The following is a 19,151-nucleotide window of genomic DNA, read 5'->3' on the forward strand; positions in this document are numbered from 1 at the left end:
TACATACCTCGCTTTAAGAATGCGTTCGAAAAGGACGCGTACGACGCTCGACATTTTATTCTCGAACATTACCTCTTTAGCGTAAAAGAAATTAAACTTTTGTCAAATTTAAATTTTTAAATCCATCCTTGTTGCCTCGCGAGTACCAAAACGTTCCATTGTACGTTTGTAGATTCGTCGAGCAGCTCCGGGAGCTAGATTGTTTCGATGATTCGCATGTTTTTCAGAGCACTCGGTACGGTTGTTTGCGATTATCGTTTTTTATCGATCACGCTCGAGGATCCTTTTACGAGATCCTTTTGGTCACGAATCATTCTCGTTTCTCCGAGACCGTACATCGAAAGCATTTCCGGTCTTGACCAACCACCAATCTTCTGTTATTGTAATACCTTGTGTAATTTAAACAATTTAGATTCTAAAAATGAATCTTCGAGGCGAAGGGAAGGTCGTACGCATCGCGAGATGCAGACGAAGCGTCCCTCCTTACGCGTTTAAACAACGGCGTCCCTGAGTATCTCTTTGGTGGTTTCTTTTCTCGTTGGGTTATTTTGTTCCGGGGGATCGTAGCCGGTTGGTTGGTGGTCGGTGGTTGCGCGCGCCGCATGTTCGATTGGTTCGTGCCGATGCACCATACGTTTGGATTGGTCAAACCGGATCGGCTAGCCTCCGGGGGAAGGAGGATCGACGGAGACGATGCCACGAGAGAGGCCTATCGTGCTCTGGCTACGGTCAACTAGTCCCTTCATCTTGGGGACCGCCGCGGCAATTTCTAACACAATAAAACACATGGAACGCTCGTCGAGGACGACTGCGTCCTTTGCGCTACGTATTACATCGCGTATTCTTAAACGCGTTTCCACTCTTTGCCGTTGCGGACCTGCTTCTCTTACGACCGTCTCGGTACCTGTACGCACCATGCACCTTCCTACCTCTCGAACACGCTGGCAGAATATTATTAAAGAAATGCCAAGAAATAATCAAAGAATTAACAAACGAATTATATTTCAATTTTGTTACCAGCACAACGCTTTTAAGTGTTTTATTTAAAATCTACGTTGACTAAAAAATAGGACAATTTGAACAAACAGAGGAACAAACAAATTCAATTAAATACCTGTTTCATTTACACTACTGCTGTATTTTGTAATTTTCAAGTGTATGATATCTCTTTTTAAGAGAGGTTAACCCTTTTGCATATCAAGGTATTCCACAAGACCATTGTAAAAAATTGTAGTCCATGTATAGACAGCTTATAAAAACTTTAGTCTGTTTCCTCAGGTTACTGTTCCTTCTCGCGTTTTACCCCACCGTGGAAACGTCTAAAAGTTGAAGTTTCATCGCGTCTTGGCTTCCACGTTGAACGAGACAGGGTCAACGAATTTGCCATGGTAGGGAACGAACGAACAAGGAGGGTAAAATGAACGGAAATCGTTGTTCCCACGTTTTGCGCGGGGTATTGCATTCTCACACTCGCCGGAGGATTTTCAGCGCAAGAAAACATGGAAGTCGAGGATAGAACTTGTAGCGTACAATTCTCAATTACAACAATAATGTTGCTCGTCGAGATAGCAATTGTAATTATTTTTAAAACTTCAAACTCAAGCTTTATGTCCAGCTTGATGTATTAACAAATTTTTGAAGACGATGTTCTCACTCTTTTCTTTGGTTGTCGACTACGGCTATCGGTATAAGATAAAGGCGACTCCGAGTCTCAACGATATCGCTCTCTATAAATATCGACTGGTATCGAATTTTGTTTTTGCCATACATTTTAAGAATCGTCGCTGTAGTTGGAAGAAAACTGGCAAAGTCGGCGTTGTTTGATCCTCGAATTTCTGTTGATTCGCAGATGAGACGCGAGAGGGGGACGCATTGAAGGTGGCTCGTAGCGAGGAAGCGTGGAACGATGGGACGATCGTCCGCGAGGGAAGAGGAACACGCGAAGGACCGCGAGCAGTAAGAGGGTGGCCGCCATGGCCAAGTGGAAATGGATCCTTCCAATCCTCGCGTGCTTCTGGACCCTGACCCACGCCTATCTGGCCGTGCTGTCCTCCGAGACACCGACCGGGAGCGTGGTGTTCGAGGCAGGGGTGCCCCAGCTGGGTGGTCGTCGAAAATACCAGGTGTCGAACGAACGAACTGCCTGGTTCGCGAGGAAGCTGCTCAAGGTCCACCCTCACACCGGCCGCGTCACCCTGGCGCGACCGTTGAGCTGCGACGGGCTTCAATATCCGCGTATCTTCACCTTCTACGTGGACTCGACGAGCTCCAGACTCGGCAGACCGACCATTGACTATTACAGCCTGCCGTTGAGGATCTTGATAACCGGCTGCGGCGGTGAGAACCGAGACCTTGCCGCCACCAGAGGATGGATGGCGGAGACTTTGGCCTCCTACGCTATGCCCAGCACAGAAAGGTGATTTTCTGTTTATTATTTCGTGGATGACATTCGAGTTCGATTGGTCAGTTACTAAATTAAAATAATCGCTGATTCTTGTTCTAATCTGTACATATTTGCAGCCAAGATCAACGGAGATCAGATTGCGTGAAAATTTTTTGTTGCTTCTGTGGCGCCATCTCCCGTACATACTTGCTACCATAGGACTACGCTCTTGTGTCTCTCGCTAGTGCTCCGTTCCTACATATACGCTCCTTGACTACTCGATATCCTATTCCACACACGTCCTAGAAGAATAGTCGCTGTAAAAAGATAGATAAGATTCGTCGTATAACACTGTTGGTCCCGTCGACAGGTTCACCGAAGTCTGTCTTCGGGCGTCGCAGCTGGTCGCAGCGTTACGCGACTTCCTCCCGCAAACGGCGTTGAAGGAGTGCGAGACCAGATGGGGCGGCGTGGCAGATCCGAGGTTTCTCATCGAGGGAGCAGCCGGCGACCTGGTCTCTGCCTCCGAGCAGTGCTTGGTGGACCCGTTGTGGAAGATCTCCGTGTCGATGAACCTCAGATGCGGCATGGAGTCGCGACTCACCGACGCCGAGCACCGTCTCAAGATCGTCTTTCATCATCGTCAGCTGGACGACACTGACCTGGGCAGACGCGTGAGAAGAGAGCTGAAGAATCAATCACCGTACTTCGAGCAGCCGTTGTACGTCGGGGCGGTCGAGGAGGAGAAGGATCCTGGCGTGTACGTGACTTCCGTCCGCGCCAGGGACCCGGAAGGTGGAACGGTTCGTTACTCGATGAGCTCCCTTCTGGACGCTCGGTCCCAGGAGTTGTTGATCCTCGACTCCGTCACTGGTAGAGTCACCACCCGCGCCAGACTCGACCGGGAAAGCGTGGACGTGCACTATTTCCGGGTGTTGGCCGTGGATGATTCGTTTCCCCCACGCACAGGCACCACCACCCTTCAGGTGAACGTTCTGGATGCAAATGATCACGCGCCCAGCTTCGAGTGGCCGGAGTACGACGCCTCCGTCAGAGAGGGTGTGCCTGTGGGCTCGACCGTGGTCACGGTGAAGGCCTCGGACAAGGACACCGGTAGAAACGCCGAGGTAGAGTACTCGATCCTGGCGACGAGCTGCGGGAACGGTGTCGCGAGCCCCGAGGACGCTCTCACTTTCCGGATAGATCCCAGGTCGGGGGTGATCACTACGCGCACGCCGTTCGACAGAGAGAAAACAGAGATCTACACGGTGCTATTGAGCGTGACCGACCAGGCGACGCCTCCGTCTGCGAGGAAGAGCGCGAACGCTACCTTGATGGTCCGCGTTCTCGACGACAACGACAACTATCCTCAATTCACCGAGCGCACCTACTCCGTCTGGATACCAGAGGACCTGGACTACACGGCGAACCCCGTGGTGGCTCGTATCAGGGCGACGGACGCCGACGCCGGGAACAACGCCGTTGTACGGTACGCGATCATCGGTGGAAATACACAGAACACGTTCTCCATAGACTCTATGAGCGGCGACGTGGCACTCGTCAAGTCCTTGGACTACGAGTCCACCAGAAGCTATAAGATAGTCATTCGGGCGCAAGATGGCGGATCGCCTGCCAGATCTAACACCACGCAGCTGCTGGTGCACGTCAAGGACGTTAACGACAATGCTCCGCGATTCTACACCAGTCATTTTCAGGAATCTGTATCGGAGAACGTGCCTGTCGGGTACTCGATGCTGAGGATACAGGCGTACGACGCTGATGAGGGCGCTAACGCTCGCATCAAGTACACCGTTGGGGCTCGAGACTTCTCTGGCGCCTCCACGGAGAACTTTCCCATCACGGTGAACGCCGAGACCGGATGGATCTACACGACCAAGCAGCTCGATCGCGAGCAATGCTCCAGGTACCAGTTCACCGTGATCGCGGCGGACTCGGGAGAGATGCCCAAGGCTGCTAGCGCTACGGTGATACTCACGGTCACCGACGTCAACGATAATGATCCCTACTTCGATCCAAAGAACTATGAAGCTGTGGTGTCGGAGGACGACCCTCCAGGTACTCCTGTGACCTCTGTCACGGCGACTGATCCCGACGAGGATGCCAGGATACATTACGAGATCACCGCTGGTAACACGAGAGGTCGGTTCTCCATAGCGTCTCAAAATGGCAGGGGTCTGATCACCGTGGCTCAGCCGTTAGACTACAAGCAGGAGAAGAGATTCGTGCTGACCGTGACAGCCTCCGACAGCGGGGGTAGAACCGACACTGCCCTCGTCTATGTAAACATCTCCGATGCGAACAACTTCTCTCCTGTATTCGAGAACGCACCGTACTCCGTCTCAGTGTTCGAGGATGCTCCAGTTGGCACCACGGTTCTGGTGGTCAGCGCTACCGACTCTGACGTTGGAAAGAACGCTCAAGTTACTTACAGCTTGGACACCGACGGCGGGGACCAAGCGTCGTCCGAGTTCACCATCAATCCACAGACTGGCGCCATAACGACTACCCGGACCCTAGATCGCGAACTTACACCAGCGTATTTGTTAACAGTTACAGCTAGAGACGGAGGCGTCCCACCTCTTTCAGACACCACGGACGTGGAGATATCCGTCACGGACGTGAACGATAATTCCCCGATCTTCGAAGCGCCTCAGTACCAGGGCTCCATCCCGGAAGACGTCCTGGTCGGCACTTGCGTTTTGAAAGTTTCCGCCACCGACGCGGACACGGATCTCAACGGCAGGGTATTTAACGCTATAAAGACTGAATTAAAAAAACACATTCCTAATTTAGTAAAAATTCATACAATCTCTTACATGATTTATCGTTTTAGGTAAGGTACGCGCTAGAGGACGATGGCGACGGTGCATTTGCCGTGGATTCCACGACTGGTATAGTCAGAACAGCGAAACCATTGGACAGAGAATCAGTTGCGAGGTACTCCCTGAAAGCGATAGCCATGGACAGAGGGTCTCCTTCCCTGACATCCGTGGTACCCGTGATCGTTAAAATAGAGGACGTGAACGATTCACCACCGGCTTTCGAAAACGATAAAATCGTTCTGTACATAGCGGAGAATTCGCCTATCGGCTCTACCGTAGGTGAGATCTACGCCCACGATCCGGACGAGGGACCGAACGCCGTCGTGCAATACTCCGTGATAGGCGGCGAGGACTCGAACAGCTTCGCTCTGAATGTCAGACCGGGCGCGGATCGAGCGGAACTGATCACTCTGGAGGAACTGGATTACGAGTCGCCTAAGAAAAAGTTCGAGTTAGTGGTGCGAGCAGCCTCGCCCCCGTTGCGCTCGGACGCTCTAGTACAGATTCTGGTGACCGACGTGAACGACAACGCGCCGGTCTTGAAGGACTTTCAGATCATTTTCAACAACTTCAAAGACTTCTTCCCGGCCACGGGCATCGGCAAGATACCGGCCGTGGACGCGGACGTGACCGACAGGCTGACGTACACGATCCTCGCCGGGAACAATGCGAATTTAATCGACCTGAACAAAACGACTGGCGAGATACGTCTGTCGCCGCAATTGAACACGAACGTGCCGCGGGTAGCGACCATGGAGGTGTCGGTCACGGACGGGATCAACGAGGTCAAGGCCACGATGACGCTTTCCGTGCGACTGATCACCGACAAGATGCTTTTAAATTCAATCACCGTGCGACTGGACGACATGACCGCCGAGGCGTTTCTCAGCCCACTGTTGGGCTACTTTCTCGACGGTCTAGCGGCGATCGTACCTTGCCCCAGAGAGAACATATTCCTCTTCAGCATACAGGAGGACGCGAACGTGCACGGGAAGATTCTAAACGTGAGCTTCTCGGCGCGCAGAGTCGAGCCAGGCGTCACCGACGAGTTCTACAGCCCCCAATTCCTCCAAGAGCGCGTTTACTTGAACAGAGGTATACTAGCGAGACTAGCGACGGTCACGGTGCTGCCTTTCGACGACAATCTCTGCGTCAGGGAGCCCTGTTTGAACTTCGAGGAGTGCCTGACCGTCCTGAAATTCGGGAACGCTTCTGGATTCGCGAGCAGCGACACGGTGCTCTTCAGGCCTATATACCCGGTGACGACGTTCGCCTGTAGATGCGCTAGAGGCTTCACTGGCAGTAAAGAGTCCTACCTCTGCGACACGGAGGTGAATCTCTGTTACTCGAATCCTTGTATGAACGGGGGCAGCTGCCATCGAAGAGAAGGTGGATACACATGCGTCTGCGGCGCTGAGTACGTGGGAGAGAACTGCGAGATCTCGCTGGACCAAGACACCTGCAGCCCTGGCATGTGCAAAGGAGGCTCTCAGTGCACCGTGAGAACCACGGGCGGTTTCACGTGCGAAGGGTGCCCCGTGGCGACTCTGGAGAGCGTCACACCACTTTGCGAGCTGAAAGCCCGTAGCTTCGGGCCAGCGACCTTTCTCACGTTCCCGTCTCTGAAACAGAGACACAGACTGCATCTCAGACTGAGGTTCGCGACCGAGTCGGCCAACGGGCTCCTCCTCTACAACGGTCGTTACAACGAGAAGCACGACTTCGTCGCCTTGGAGATAATAGAGTCGCAGGTACAGTTCAGCTTCTCTCTGGGCGATGAGGTAACTCGAGCGAGCGCCAGTGTACCTGGCGGGGTCTCTGATGGCCAGTGGCACGAGGTGGAGGTCTCTTACATAAACAGAACCGTGACGATCTCGCTGGACGACTGTGACGTTGCTTTGGCGCTGGAGTACGGCGATCGCCTCGGTGCACGATGGTCCTGCGCCGGGAGGAGCGAACAGGTGCTCGAGGAACGGTGCAACATCGTCACAGAGACCTGCCATCGGTTCCTGGATCTGACAGGGCCCCTGCAACTGGGCGGTCTGCCCGCCATACCTTCCAGCTTTCAGATCAGAAACAAGGACTTTGTCGGCTGCATAGGCGAGCTGTTCGTCGACCACGCGTTCGTCGACCTGAACTCGTTCGTGGCGGACAATGGCACGAATTCCGGCTGCCCCGAGAAGGCCTCGTTCTGCGCCTCTACACCCTGCAGAAACAACGGCAAGTGCAAAGAAGTATGGTCAGGATTCGTCTGCGAATGCGAGGAGAACTACGCCGGGCCCACGTGCGCCGACGAAGTGGGCAAACCGTGGAACTTCCACGGTGACGGTATGCTCAGCTTCAATCCTCTATTAAGGCCTATTCAGCTACCCTGGCTAACAGCTCTCAGTCTGAGAACTCGAGCCGACCGGGCGTTCGTGATGAGCGTGCAGATCGGTCAGAACAGCTCCGCGTTGCTCGAGATCCGTGACGGGAAGCTGGTGGGCCTGCTGGACGGTTCAGACATCATCCAGACCTGGAAGAACGTGGCGGACGGCGACTGGCACAGGATAGAGATCGTCTGGCAAAGTGGCCAGGTCTCTCTGGACGTCGACTACCGCAACAGACCCATGTCCTCGCCATTACCAGCGAAACTGCAAGGTCTCTACGTGGGCAGGATCCTGGTGGGCAGGCCAGAACAGTTCACCAACACCGAGCTACCGTTCTTCAACGGGTGTCTTCAGGATATACGCATCGGGACCAACCAGACCGTCCTGCTGCGACCTACCGTTCAGGAGAACGTCGCTACCGGTTGCAACTCCGAGGCAGAGTGTGACGTTGACTGCCCTGAAGCCTCAGTTTGCGTTGCCAAGTGGAAGGCCAGCGAATGCGTTTGCTCCCCAGGTAGAGTAGGTCGCGACTGCGAGCGCGTATGCGACTTGAATCCGTGCAACGACACCGGCACCTGCATCGAGGATCTCCGCTCGCGCAGGGGCTACGGTTGCCAGTGCGATTCGCCAGAGTATTCCGGCGATTACTGCGAGATCAAGGCCGACCAACCTTGCCCAGCCACCTGGTGGGGCTCCCCGGTCTGCGGACCCTGCCACTGCGACGAGGTGAAAGGCTACGATCCAGCCTGCAACAAGACCACCGGGGAGTGTTACTGCAAGGAGAACCATTACCAACCCTCCGGGAAGAAGGAGTGCATCCCCTGCGAGTGCTACGCCACCGGGAGCTTTGGACCTCGCTGCGATACAGAGACTGGACAGTGCAGGTGTCGAATCGGGGTCATCGGTAGATCTTGCACAGCCTGTCCTAACCCTTACGCCGAGGTCACCCTTCGGGGATGCGAGGTGGTGTACGACGGGTGCCCCAAGTCCTACGCGGAGGGTCTCTGGTGGCCAAGGACCAAGTTCGGAATGACTGCAGTCGAGGATTGCCCGGACACCTCCGAAGGCAAGACGTCCAGGTCCTGTGACGACAAACTGGGCGGCTGGCAGGAGCCGGACCTCTTCAATTGCACCTCGGAGGCCTTCATCGAGCAGAGACATCAGCTGGCGGCGTTGGAGGCGAAGGATCTAACGCTCAACACTTACGTGGCTGTTAAGATAGCCAAAGACGTTCACAGAGCGGCGAACATGACCAAAGTGATGTACGGTGCAGACTTGCTGATCGCGGAGTCCTTGTTGGTGGCTCTGTTGAGGTACGAGGAGAGCTTGGTAGGGCTGAATCTGACCCACAGTCAGGATAAAGACTACGTCTCCCACTTGGTCGGGATCGCTGGCAGTGTTTCAATGGCCAAGTACTTGGACAAATGGTCGAGGATCGAGGACCTCAACGGCGACACTCCTGACAAGATTCTAGATGCTATGGGGAATTACTTGAAGACTCTGACCGCCTCTCAACACGATACCTTTACCGATCCCTTCGAGGTGGTCGACGCTAACGTTGGTAAGGAAACGTAGTAATCAATCTTGTACAAATCATCTTCTGACGTTGGTTCTTTTTCTTTGTAGTGTTGGGTCTGGACGTGGTCACCTCGGAGAGCTTATTCGGCTACGAGACGGCAGAGTACAAGGAAGATCCATCTGCTTCCACGGCCAGACCGAGCGAGGCGGATCAAAGAGTAGTTATACCGGACACGTCCGCGTTTTTATCAGCCCCCGCGCATTTCGGACCCTCGATCGCCTTTCCAAAGTACAATAATTACATGGCGGATCCGAACAGATTCGATCCATATTCCAAGATACACGTGCCCCTGAGCGTGTTGGGCATCAAACCTTTGATGCAAGGGGAGTTAAACGTTAAGAAAAGTTTGGTCAATCGAAAGGCTGTGCTGAGTTACGTGCAATACAAACAATTGGGTGCCTTGTTACCTCGAAGGTACGCTAGAGAATATTTACTGTACAGGACTTGCATCTCTGAATAAAAGTAACGCGAATTAACAGCAGTGATATTTTACAGATTCGACGATTCGGTGACGGTAAGATGGGGCGTGGAAGTAGCAGTAGGATCTCCAGTTTTAACCGTGTCTGTCTTAGTCCCTTCTGAAAACGGTTACGAATCTCTGACAGGGATTCCTCTGCAGTCTCCTGTTCAAATTAGCCTCTGGCTTAGCGAAAAAGACGAACTTAAGACTAGAACCAATCCACAGTGCGTGCATTGGAGCACGGCTAGAGGGTACGGATACTCTCATACAATTGACCTGTCTGTATCTTATCTAAATATTCGGTGTTAAGTGTAATGCGTTTCCAGGGTCGGTGAGTGGAGTCGAATGGGCTGCACCACCGAAGTCGAGGACGATACGCTATCCTTTGGCACGATCGTCAACTGTTCGTGTCTTCAACTGTCCACCTTCGCGATATTAACCGACGTCCTGGACCTGGAGTACGTCCCGGAACCGTCTCTGTTGGAAGACGTGACCAGTTACAGCGCGTTCATGCTCGCGTTGCCTTTGCTGCTGTCAGCTCTGTTGATTTTATCTTTGATACGAGGCGGCAGCACCAACTCGAACAGTATTCATAAGAATCTGGTGATGTGCGTCTTCTTCGCCGAAGTGCTCTATCTGATCGCGCTCAAAGCCAGAAGCCCTCTAGTCTCGAACGAATTCCCGTGCAAGTTGACGGCGATCGGTCTCCATTACGCATGGCTGAGCACGTTCTCGTGGACTCTGGTCGACTCTATACACCTGTATCGAATGCTCACCGAGATGAGAGACGTGAATCACGGCCAGATGAGATTTTATTACACGATGGGTTACGGAGCTCCGGCTATTATCGTTGGATTAACGATAGGCGTCAGAGCCGATCAATATGGAAACTTCTATTTGTACGCAAATCGTTTAAAAGACTCACTGTGAACGCAACAGCCAAACAAATCTTATTCCCGACTCTCTGTTTCAGTTGCTGGCTATCGATCTACGAAACTGTGATTTGGTCGTTGATAGGACCTGTGTGCCTGGCGGTATTCGTCAACTTTTGTATCCTCGTAATGTCCGTACGAGCCGCGTTCACCCTGAAGGAGCACATCCTGGGATTCGGGAATCTGAGAACGCTACTTTGGTTGTCCGTGGCGTCGCTGCCTTTGCTAGGATCCACCTGGACCCTAACAGTCCTGAACGCGTCCGAAAACTCTCCGACTCTCTCGTACCTGCTCAGCATAGCCGTAGTCGTTCACGCAGCGTTCAGTTTGATCGGTTATTGCTTCGTCAATGGCAGAGTACGTAGAAATTTATATTTGAGTCTATTAAGGTGTATCGGGAAGAAGACACCTTTGTTGGAAGGAAGCATGGGAAATGGCAGCAGCAGTCAGAATGTAAACGGCCACTCGGTACGTTGAACGATTGGAAAGTAGAATAAAAGATAACTATTACAACGTTGCAACAAACTGGAAACGAATGTTAAAACGTTTAACGGTGTTGCAGCGATCCGCGTTGGCGTACTCGTCGACCTACAGCGGAGCGGAATCGGTCTGTAGAAGAGTCCACGTAGGAGTTTCGACGAGCAGTACAACATCTCGAAGTACAAATAAGACTGGGTCCAGTCCGTATCGTAGCGACACTCATTTAAGGCATACTTCAACGTCCACTAGCAATTACAATAGCGATAGGGACCCCTACATGTCGTCTAGAAGTCATCGATCGACCTTACACTCCAGACAAGGTATTAATATTAATCTAATTAATATTAATATTTATTAATCTAATAAATTTTAGAATCAACGGAACCGCGGAATCAGCGTAGAGATTCCGAGTCTGATTCGGACGGATCGCAAGCGGAAGGCGGTGGTAGAAGCTTGGATCTTGCAAGCTCCCATAGCTCTGACGAGGAGGACGTAGCGTCGAGGTCGCATAGAAACATGGGCGTCTCGACGCAGCAGTCCGTTGCGCACAGCTACTTGCCCAACATTCACACCAATCCTACCGAACACTTGAACATACTTTGCTCAAACACGGAACTCTTCCCAAACATAAAACCCATTTACGCGCCTAGATGGAGTTCCCAATTGCCGGAAGCGTATTTGTCATCGAACGGTCAGTGCATTTGCTAGATCAGAGACAGGGTATACACCATAGTTTAAGCAAGAAATGTTCCATTTGTAGTAATGGACGTGCGTGGAAGCCAATGGTCGGGAGGCACGATATCCGACAACGAAATGGCCTCGAACAAGACTTCCAGCCCCAACCCACTGCCTTACCCCGAAATGAACTCGCCGCGGAAGAGTCAGCCGGATGAAAATTACTCGGAGGGCGAGGAGAAGCTTCATCATTTGGGCGAGAAGTATCTGTTCCCCTATACCGCCGAGGAGGATCACACCGTCTCGCCCACGCCGTATATACTACCAATGTCTTCCCGGATCCTCGCGTCCAGCATGAGCCACCATTCTCAGACCTCGAATCACGAGAACATGAGCGGTTCCGAGAGGTACGGAAGCTTGAAGCGGGGGCAGAGCTTGCACGGATCACAGCACGACAATCTTAGCGGCTCGGAGAGGTACGGCAGCCTGAAACGAGGGAAAATCACGCCGACCGTGTTGGAGGACTCGCCGGAGTATATCCTGCCGATGAGCGGGAGGATATTGTCCAGCTCGCTCACCCACGATCTGCAGCACAGCAACGAATTGGCTGGGCTCAGGCAACAGCAGCAGCAATACGAGCAAACGATCACGGAGACCGAGTAAGTGTCGCGCGCCATATCGCGGGGAATGTTTCCAACACTCTGTTTAAAAACAGAAAACTGACCACTCACGCGAGTAACGTTATTTTATTGGTTATCTCGCTAATACCCGGCTCTGTTTTGACGTAGTTCTCGTTTTCGATAAACGAATAGCAGAGATACAATTTCACTAACACCGCCTTCTCTATCGTTTATGCTTACCCTGGGATACGAAAATAATTAGCGAAGAGGTAAGCGTCCAGTGAATCGCTGCTATCGACGGTCACGTTTTAACTCACAAAACTGTCAATACGTTGTTAAGCGCAAATTTTTAAATTAATTTTATCCGTTCGTGTTGTTTTAGGAAGGATACTAATGCGGAAACGTCAGTGTGACGCGCCCCGTGCTACAAACAAACACCGTACAAAGTAATATAACGTACTATTAGCTTAAAACTCAAAATGATGATATATATATATATATATACATAAATATATATTTCTTGGAGCCGTAATTGCTCCGAGGTATATTTTAAGAGCGGCCATGACTGTACTTACGAAGTTAGCCATATCGATTAGTATGTATGCGTGAGTGCCTGTTCGTATCTATATGCGTACGCTTGTCGATATTTTGTTTCTTGTGATGTTAAGCTCCGGGACTCGGAAGCGATTCTCTTCCGTTCTCTTCGTTCGTTTTCGTATGATCGCGCGAAACCACGGAAGACCACAGATGATCTCTAGTTCATTCCATCGTTCGTGTAATTAATATCTCTCTTTCACTCTCACTCTCCCTATCCTTATCCCTTAGTACCTTAATTACTTAACGCAGTATTGTGCAATGTATACATTCCACTTCCATTTTACGTTTAGATACTATTACGTCATTTTTCTTTTTTTTTTAAAGTCTAGAACGTTTTTATACATGCCATGGAAGAAGCGTACAACGTACGGCACAATTTTCATAGTTTTGTATATATTTATATGGAAAGAACGTGACAAAATACATAATTTATATATATCCTTCCATTCGGTTGTCGCGATTCTTACACTCTTCCTGTTCGTTGAAGATAGGAAAGGTTTTAATAACGCTGATAGTTCTCGTTGATAAAAATTACCTTTATTCTCATCGAAAATATAAATAAATTACAAAATATATATAGTTAGGTTAATATTCGGAAGATCGTCGTCTTTAACGTAAAGTTAGTGTACTATCGTGTCAACGCCGAGAGCACTAGCTGTAGATTCTCGTTAAACTGCATCGAACAAAAGCGACCCGAAGCGTTCAACGATAGAACCATTCGTGGACCACAAATCGCGTTCCCGCGAGTGCAACGCGTGATGCATATTATAATCGAGGTATGTCGATCGCCACGCCATCTAGTCACAGATGACAAGATCTTCCATTAAAAACCTAGACAATATCAAGTCTATTTTGACCCATGGAAACTGTTCAATTAAGATGAGACCTTAAGGAAAATGAATCTACATGGAATTACGCTCGATGAATTAGTAAAAAACGCAATGTCGACTCGTTAAAAAGCAGCCTTTCGTCTGCGTCGCGTGTTGCATGCACGAGAACGTTGCTTTGAGGTCGAAAACGTCTCTCGGCGTTTCGATATACCGTTTTTTTCTACCAAGGTACGTTACAACACACAGGTGGGTGATCCACGTCGAGTTACGCATTTTCATTTGGATTATTACAGGATTCTCTTACGTGTATAATAACGTATACGAATGATGTGCAAATGTCAGAGACGTTACTGCGCAAGCCCAGTCGAGACTCTCGACGACTCTCCGGAATTACATACGATTCTACGATCGGGGATCTGCTCGTCCGTGGCACGTGCACATCACGAATTAATCGCGTTATAGGACTAGGAGATTCATCGTTGCTAGACGGTACTTTCCGTGTCCGATGCTACGGACAACGTTTGAAGCTTCGGCACCGAGTAGTTCTCGGTATGGCCGTGCGATTGCGAGCGGCTGGAGACTCTTTCCAAGGTCGACGGGGCCGACGGGGTGTCTTGGTGGGCCTTGGGTGGAATCGGCGGTGGACTAACCTGAAATAAAGTCCACGTGAATGGGTAAATGAATCGTATATAACATAAATTGCTCCCACGACATATAGAGCTTTAAAAAGCGACGTGACAATATTAACCTCTTGGCCGGGCAGAGAGTGCGAGCCTTGAAACGCGACGTTCATAAAATTCCCCGTGGAAATGTTGAGCGAGTTGATCACGGACGGCGGTGAGATGTTCATGATATCGTTGCACCTTGTCCGTGGCTCAAAGTCCTCGTAACCGAGGTTGTTCAAGTTGGTCAGATGCGACTGGAAGTCCAACAGACTGGCGGTCGATATGCCGCTGTCGCGAAGATCGTTCGGCTCGTTCTGCGCCTCGGAGTCGTCGTCGGTGCTCCATTCCGTGTTACGTTTGTACGCCAATCGCTTTGGCGGCGCGGGTGGAACGACCACGTTCGTGTTCGTGTCTCTCTTGTCGGGCGCTGAAACATCGGACGAGCTAGAATCTTGTCGTTACCACAGGTACGGTTCAGGTTAATGATCAGAGAACTTACTGCAACCTCTGGGGGGCAATGGCGGAGCTTGCTCCGGGCCAGGCTCGCTCCAGGAAGTTCTCAAGCCCGGCTGATCGATGCCGTCCGTCGGCGTGGGCAACGAGTGTCTCAATGGCAACTTAGGACTAAGGGGTTTGCTCAGGGATCTTTGATGCGTGGGTCTGGGCGGCGTGGTACCGTAGCCAACCGAACGTGGCCGTACTTCGCGTTGAGGAATGGGCGGTGGTCCACCGTCCACCTTCGTATAAAATCCTTCGTCTTCCGGAAGACCGTCGCTGTCCGCATGGGAGTATCTAGAGCCCGCGGTCTCCAACGTGGCTGGTCGCTGTTTCTCGCTAACGGGCAACGGGGGCAGCGGTGAACTGCGAACGTGGAAACACAGGGTCGAATTAGAACGTCTGGTAACCGTATCGAGAGCAGAGAGTTTACTGTAATTACTTGACGATGCTGTCCTGGTGAATGGTGCGTTGCCTGGCCAGCGTACCGAGGCCCTGTTTCAATTGCGTGAACCTTTCGTTGAGTCTCTTGTGCAGCGGCTGCACCCCTGCCGGCGCGATCTGCCCGTGCAGATTCAGTCCAGCTTCCAACACGCTCATCTGGTCCAAAATCAATGCTTTCAACCTGTTCACGTGCGGTACCATGTCCGGATTCTGTCTAGCGAATTCAGGGGTGAGAAAGGCTTCCTGGTACTTGGTGATGCCGCCCATCACGTTCGCGTCGATGATCCCCTGCAGTCTCATGCTGAAAGGGTTAATGTTTCGATGAGGTTCGGCAGTGTATTGCGCTACGAGTCTCCTCAATTCTCTCTCCACGCTCTGCATGGTCTCGCAGGCGTATTGCACAGGGGCCAGCAGCTCGGATCTCTTCTCGATCACCTCGAACCACCTCAGTATACCGGGCAGCTTGGCCTCGGTGGTCAACGCGGTCCTCTCGATCCACAACGACTTGAACTCGTTCTCGCGATCGACCGGGCCCCTGTGAAGCGGTCGATCGAAGATAAACTTCCGGACGTCGTTCACCAAGTAAAACGCGACGATTCGCTCCGGGACTTCCGCTCCCCGACAGGCCAGGCTGCTCTCCTCGGGGATCGGTTTCACGTTGCAAATTTGTATGTCTGAAAGACGACGATTTTTCAACAACGAGAACTACTTATTGACCATTTACTTACGCGTCGACTACTTACATTGACCCTCGGACGCTAAAATACTCTCGTCGGGCGGGGAGTTCTTCATTAATATTTGTGCGCTTGGAAATTCAGTCTGTAATCGTTGGGTGAACGCCCCTATTCGCTCGTACTCTAGACCACGATAGATGAAAAGCTTATTCTGCAACGCAAAGGGAAACATGTAACATATATCAGGTTGATCGGAAAGTTTCGTCCATCTGGTGTCGAGTAGCGTCTGTGAAATTTTACTTGGTAGACAAAGAAGAAAGGGGTTTCTGCACTGTATCGTCACAGGGGATGAAAAATGGATATATTTTGACAACCTAATAGTTGTGGTTCTTTTTTTCTTTCAAGGTCGACGATGAAGGATTCTTACCCTAACGAAGAGAGGGAAACTGAGACCGTAGAAACCGACGCGAAAGTACTCCGGTTCCGGTCTAAGCTGGGTCAGTATGTTGTCCAGGAACTTGGCCTGCAGTTTGAGAACGTGACTGAGTTTCGCGTAATCGTACAATTTGGTCTCGTACAGCACCGCCAATTCCTTGCACAACGGTATGCCTTTCTCCCAGCACTTCCCACGGTCCAAATAATGAATGATCTTGTGATAGAGTAGCTCCTTCCTCTGCCACTCCGGTTGCTGAGGATGCGAGTGATCCGGAGGGAGGATCGTGGAGCTCCAACCGAGCTGATCCGCGTACAGCTTCATCGTGAATCCAGCCTCCGTGTAATTCTCAGCCGCCAAGTGGAGATCGTGAAGTTTGTATATGTACCGCAGGTACATCTCCTTTCGATTGAACTCATTCTTGTAGAAATTCTGCAGAAGAAGCAAGGACAATCCCATTGTTAAATCAGCACTGAGAGTACAACTGTGGAGCCAAGATGGTCCAAGTCGCGATACACGTTTCGTTTTACACAATTGATGATTCAATTAACGCGATTAACACTTACTAATAAATTAACGGTGCACGACATACGCTTGTCGCGGTTCTCGTCACCCTGAATCACGCTTCTGTAATCCAAAAGTCGCTCCAGCAGGCGCGTTATCGACGTGATGAAAGCCGTTCCGCTGTCCTTCCAGGCTGGATCCTCCGACTGGACTCTATCCAGCAATCTGTGGGGTAAAAATAGAATGGTAAATGATTCTGTAAACATAGTTTGTTACAGTGAACTTACACGGCGCTGAGGTGTTCCCTAAAGCAGCGTGAAATTACAAATCGGAGCAATTTAAACAAAGCTTGTACAAATCTGAAGACACTTAGACCTGAACTCACATAGTGTTGAACAACTGTCTGTACTCGTCGTCCCCTTTGTTCTCGCTGATCAGGATGTCGAGTTTGTCGATCAGTTCCGACTCGACGGACCTGAAGCTACCGCGTGCCCTTTGCTCGCACTCCATCATGTCGAAGAAGATGTCCAGAGTGGCTTTTCTCAGCTCGCTCTCGGGGACCAGGGTGACCTCGAGAAACGGTCCCACCATACCAGGGATGAATTCCAGCTTTCGATCACCCAGAGGCGACCACATTGACAGTATTTGAAAACCCATCAGTACCCTCATGTCGCCATATTTCTCCAGAATCTTTTCCCGTTTCACCTCGGAGAACTGCTCCAGCTGAAGAGAGGGCTGGGTGAGGTACGCCACGGCCAAGTTGAAGTACGTGGACCAGAGCTGGGAGTCGAAGCTGCCTTGCAGAAACCGGAAAGCCAACGGCTGGGCGAGCTCCTTCAGGGACTCGAGGATCACGTTGTTCGCCTGCATCCTGATCACCAGCCAATCCGGCGGGAACACCTCCTGCCTGACTAGATCACGCAGGACCAAGAAGACTCTCAGAAGGAAATCCTTGAGGGGCTTGCGTTCCCCGGCGTGGGTCAACTCTTCCCAGAGTCTGGCGTAGTGGTACTCGTCCAGAAGCTGAAGAAGCCCTATCAGGCAGGCCACCAGGCAGCCTAGTACGGTACCGCTGGTGTTTATCACGATCAGGATGGTCTGTATGAGGACGTCGAGGATCGACAGGCACAGGGTCTCCACGTCATGATGGATGCAGTTGTTCACTTTGTTCGTGTCGCGTCCTCTCTTATGCAAGAAGCTGAGTATCTCTCCAAGGATGTCTGTGCAGGTACGCAGCTCCTCGCGTCTGATCAGGTGGATTCTGAGGTGTCTGCACATCGTGACCAGTAGCAAGTTCCTGCTCTCGTCGTCCTCGCGGAACAACGAAGAGGTGGTGAGGTTCTTGATGGCGGTGAGCTTGGCCTGCGTGAGTTGCAACGGTGGTTCCCGGGGCACCGAGTCGAGCATCGTGCAGGTCAGCTTGGCCACCTCCAACACCGGTAGCACCGCGACCAGCTGCTCGAACACCGCCGAGATCGAGTGGTGCAGAGCGATCTGAGAGTGCAACACCATCTCGTACGGGATGCCCAGCATCTTGTTGAACGCAGCGAACACGCGATAGATGTCCCGTTTGAAGCTGTCCTCGTACTGGCCGGCCGTCGCCCTGGCGAACAGCAGCCGGCTCTGGATGATGAACTTGAAGATGTACTCGAGGGAGCGGAAACACTTGATGATCGGCTCCTGCTTCTCCGCGGCGCTCACCCAGTCGGCGCAGTGTTGCACGCTGCTCAACAGACCCTTGTAAACCAACGCGGCGGCGAAGTGGCCGGATATGTAGGCGTCCATCACCGGTTTGAAGTGCTCGAACTTTGAATCCTCCAGGAGGCTGAAGATGGAGACCAGCACCTGGAACACCAGGCCAGAGTGGGCCGTAGAGTTCCCGTCCTCGGTGTGGAACATGGAGAACAGGGCGTCCAAGATGTCCTGCAGGAACTTGACCAATTCCTCGCCGTCCAGGCGTAGCACGCGACCAAGTGCTTCTGAGATTCGCTCAGGGTGAGCCTTCCACTGAAGAAGGCTCAGCAGGTCCACGTTTTGCGTCAGCTTGGTGCTGCAGAGCAACGTGCGCACGAACACAGCCTCTTTCGGTGACCTGGAGAACGCTGGCGAACCTGCAAAACGTATGTAACTTGGAACAGGTTCTATGGTAGACCTATGTAAGACAGTCT

The 19,151-nt window shown here is 51.6% G+C and overlaps 2 protein-coding genes across 3 annotated transcripts in view; one reads left to right on the forward strand and one right to left on the reverse strand.

Annotated features, from left to right (window-relative positions):
• Window positions 1-1,869: 1,869 nt before the first annotated feature.
• On the forward strand, window positions 1,870-12,792 carry LOC122395588 (protocadherin-like wing polarity protein stan). Its single transcript, XM_043393276.1, has 11 exons — window positions 1,870-2,416; window positions 2,754-5,148; window positions 5,238-9,156; window positions 9,222-9,588; window positions 9,670-9,885; window positions 9,961-10,533; window positions 10,608-11,034; window positions 11,129-11,366; window positions 11,420-11,737; window positions 11,807-12,380; window positions 12,724-12,792. The coding sequence occupies exons 1-11, from the start codon at window positions 1,974-1,976 to the stop codon at window positions 12,752-12,754; spliced, it is 9,501 nt and encodes a 3,166-aa protein (XP_043249211.1). The 5' UTR covers window positions 1,870-1,973; the 3' UTR covers window positions 12,755-12,792.
• Window positions 12,793-13,844: 1,052 nt separating this feature from the next.
• LOC122395593 (dedicator of cytokinesis protein 3) overlaps window positions 13,845-19,151 on the reverse strand; it is a 36,740-nt gene continuing 31,433 nt past the window's right edge. The window contains exons 10-18 of one of the 2 annotated variants that reach the window (XM_043393285.1): window positions 17,369-19,094; window positions 17,271-17,288; window positions 17,046-17,208; window positions 16,474-16,911; window positions 16,116-16,257; window positions 15,371-16,046; window positions 14,933-15,294; window positions 14,517-14,860; window positions 13,845-14,418 (exon numbers count right to left, since the gene is read on the reverse strand). In XM_043393285.1, coding sequence (XP_043249220.1) covers window positions 14,251-14,418; window positions 14,517-14,860; window positions 14,933-15,294; window positions 15,371-16,046; window positions 16,116-16,257; window positions 16,474-16,911; window positions 17,046-17,208; window positions 17,271-17,288; window positions 17,369-19,094 — 4,037 coding nt within the window. In that variant the 3' untranslated portion in view covers window positions 13,845-14,250. The remainder of the gene's footprint in view (window positions 14,419-14,516; window positions 14,861-14,932; window positions 15,295-15,370; window positions 16,047-16,115; window positions 16,258-16,473; window positions 16,912-17,045; window positions 17,209-17,270; window positions 17,289-17,368; window positions 19,095-19,151) is intronic. The other variant, XM_043393286.1, reaches the window with a different exon arrangement.

Source organism: Colletes gigas, unplaced genomic scaffold, assembly GCF_013123115.1.
Source record: "Colletes gigas isolate AHSC1104 unplaced genomic scaffold, ASM1312311v1 Colletes_gigas_Sc00006, whole genome shotgun sequence".
Taxonomy (NCBI): domain Eukaryota; kingdom Metazoa; phylum Arthropoda; class Insecta; order Hymenoptera; family Colletidae; genus Colletes; species Colletes gigas.